General features: G+C 33.8%; 1 protein-coding gene across 1 annotated transcript; it reads left to right on the top strand.

Moving 5' to 3' along the window:
• Positions 1 to 1,299: 1,299 nt before the first annotated feature.
• LOC141695486 (uncharacterized) lies at positions 1,300 to 1,929 on the top strand. The gene is made up of 2 exons (XM_074499728.1): positions 1,300 to 1,590; positions 1,702 to 1,929. The coding sequence occupies exons 1-2, from the start codon at positions 1,300 to 1,302 to the stop codon at positions 1,927 to 1,929; spliced, it is 519 nt and encodes a 172-aa protein (XP_074355829.1).
• The last annotated feature ends 782 nt before the right edge of the window (positions 1,930 to 2,711 follow it).

The following is a 2,711-nucleotide window of genomic DNA, read 5'->3' as shown; positions in this document are numbered from 1 at the left end:
GACACTGGTGAATTAAAGGTACCTCAAACTACACTTGCTTTTCATACTGATGATATTTGTGAATTAAGATTGTTTCTTAAATCTCTACATGTTAGTTATAGGGATCAAGCACTTGAAAATGCTATTGAGAGTGAAAACCTTGATCTTAAGAAAAAGAATGATTACCTAGATATTGAGTTGATTTTCATGCTAGAAACTTAAAAGGAAAGAGACGATGCTTTATATATTAAAGAGAAACTGTTAGAAAAACATGCTTACCTAGAAAAAGAACTAGCTAAAGAAAGGGAAATTATTAAGCTTTGGACTAATTCAGGAAAAACAACTCAGGATATACAAGAAAATGGATGTTGGGGATCGGGATTAGGATATGCTGATAAGAATAATTCTGATAAGAGAAATAGAAAGGAAGCTGAGAAATTTAAACCAGTAAATACTGATGTTAAGGTAAAACTGAACCAGTCTCAGTTAAGACCTATTAAGTTTAACTTAAGTGCTGATGCTGTGAAGTCAGTTAATGAAAAAGGGTCAACATCAGCATCTAAGTCAAATTTAAAAATTGATAAGTGTGAACCCGTTCATACAAAATCAGTAAATATTGGTTTAATGACTCGGAAGCAGCTTAAGCAAAAGCTGAAGGATGTTAAAATGAAAAACAAGGAAAATAACCTAGAAAGAATAGAAATGGAAAATAAGGTGTTAATAAGGAGAACAAATACAAACATATCTCTAATGCACCTAGAAAGGTCTATTTTAACTGTGGTAGTGCTAATCATCTTGCTATTGCTTGCAGGAAGAATAAAGGGATAAATACTGTTTCTCCTAAGTCAGAGTTTAGGAATAGACAGTTAGATATAAACCACAGAATCCATGTTTTCATTGTGGTAGTATTTGGCATTCAATTTACACATGTAAAGAGTATCACGGTTTGTATTATGATTATTATGAACTGAAACTCTCTTTGAATAAATCAAAAGTAGATTCTGCATGTGTAAACTATGATACTTAGAATGTTAGCATAAACTCTGATCCAAAGTCTTCTGTTGCAAATGTTAGCAAACTTAAAAAGTCTAAAGGATTCAAGCAAGATGGGTCCTTAAAAACACTAATTAAATGTTAAATCTGATTGTAAGGTAACAGGAAGAATTCTCTCGTCTTGGACAGTGGATGCTCAGGACATATGACTGGAAATAAATCCCTGCTATTAGATTTTAAGAAAGAGGCTAGCCCAAATGTTTCATGCAACATTACAAGGATCCAGACTACTTAAGTGGACGCACAATATTAACTCCTACTAATAAAATGATTAGACGTGTTAATAGTCTTATTGTGGAGAAGCTTCTGGGTAAGATGTCATCGTATTTTAGTGTTGACACTATCGATGATTTCCCTGGTTCGGTTTCTAATCAACTTACGCCATTCCCTCCTGAATATCTGAACTCTATCGCTATCCCTGGTTTGCCACTTCATGAGTTAATAGTGAAGGTGGGTGTTATCGTTATGTTGATGTATAATTTAAATCAAACATTGGGCTTGTGTAATAACACAAAGATGAAGGTCACCAGGTGCCTGGATCAGTGTGTTGAATGTGAGGTAATTGCTGATCAGTTTAAGGGTACAAAACATTTCATACCAACGATGGAATTATGCTCAACCGAGACTCAATTGCCATTAGAATTTTGTAGGAAATAGATGCCCCTATAGGTTTGCTATGCCATGACCATCAACAAGGCTCAGGGACAGTATCTTGAGAATTTGGCTCTCTTTTTGCTAAAATGGGTGTTTACACATGGACAATTTTATGTGGCGGTCAGTCGGGTGACATCTCCCCAAGCGCTGAAACTTTTTATTCAGGATAAAGATGGGAACACCACAAATATTACCCAAAATGTTGTGTATAAAGAAGTCTTCTACAGTTTACCAGTTATTTAATATGTGTTTGCTGCTTTGCGCATTTTATATGTACGATGTATTAGAGTAAGGAAAGTGGGTTGTATTCTACCTTTGTAATCCTTTTAACAGTTAACAATAACCTAATTTTAATGTTATCCCCTTTTCATCATGCAATCTATTTTTGGATTTTACGATTGATTGCTGGTTATTTTTCTGCATTTGATTTCACTGGGTAGAATGATGAGGCAGAATAATGTAGGCATTTTCATGACCCTTGATTTGTAAATTACCAGAAAAAAATTTACCTGTTTGGATGATGCCTTCGATTTAGGAAGTGGACTGAAAAGAAAACGTGAGGCAATCCAGTTTTAAACCTTTTTTAAAGTAAAATATCTTTGTTAACTGCAAGAACAACAATAATTGAGTGCATAAAACAACCATGGTTACCTAAAAAGAAGATATTCCCTGCCTACTATAGTATGATTAGGATTAGAAAGATCTTGCTTTACTAGAAAATATAAAGCATCACTTATTTATTGTAACAATCTGGTGATAGGAGAACTCAAACTCTTTCTTTTCTTTTAAATCTTTGTTGCAGGACCATTTGCTTGGTTTAGGTTTTGGAGCTGCTATTAAGGGGCTGAGATACTGTATCTTTTTCTCTTTCCTTATTTGAACATCAATTTCTCCTCAGATATATTACTGTTCCGTGGTTTTATTCTAGAAGATACCTCTATTGAAAGTTTGCTCTACTATCTTATTTATGTTTTATAGGCATTAGAAATTATATTTCAATGTCATTCTATAAGTATGATACAGTG

This window comes from Apium graveolens, chromosome 11, assembly GCF_009905375.1.
Source record: "Apium graveolens cultivar Ventura chromosome 11, ASM990537v1, whole genome shotgun sequence".
NCBI lineage: Eukaryota > Viridiplantae > Streptophyta > Magnoliopsida > Apiales > Apiaceae > Apium > Apium graveolens.
Note: the sequence above shows the minus strand (reverse complement) of the source record. Positions and strands in the feature narration are given on the sequence as shown.

What these genes read in the sequence shown, in the direction of transcription:
- LOC141695486 (XM_074499728.1), top strand. Translation starts at nt 1,300, where the DNA reads ATGATTAGACGTGTTAATAGTCTTATTGTGGAGAAGCTTCTGGGTAAG. An exon ending in ATCAGTGTGTTGAATGTGAG is followed by an intron (nt 1,591 to 1,701) that starts GTAATTGCTGAT and finishes ATGCCCCTATAG; the next exon opens with GTTTGCTATGCCATGACCAT.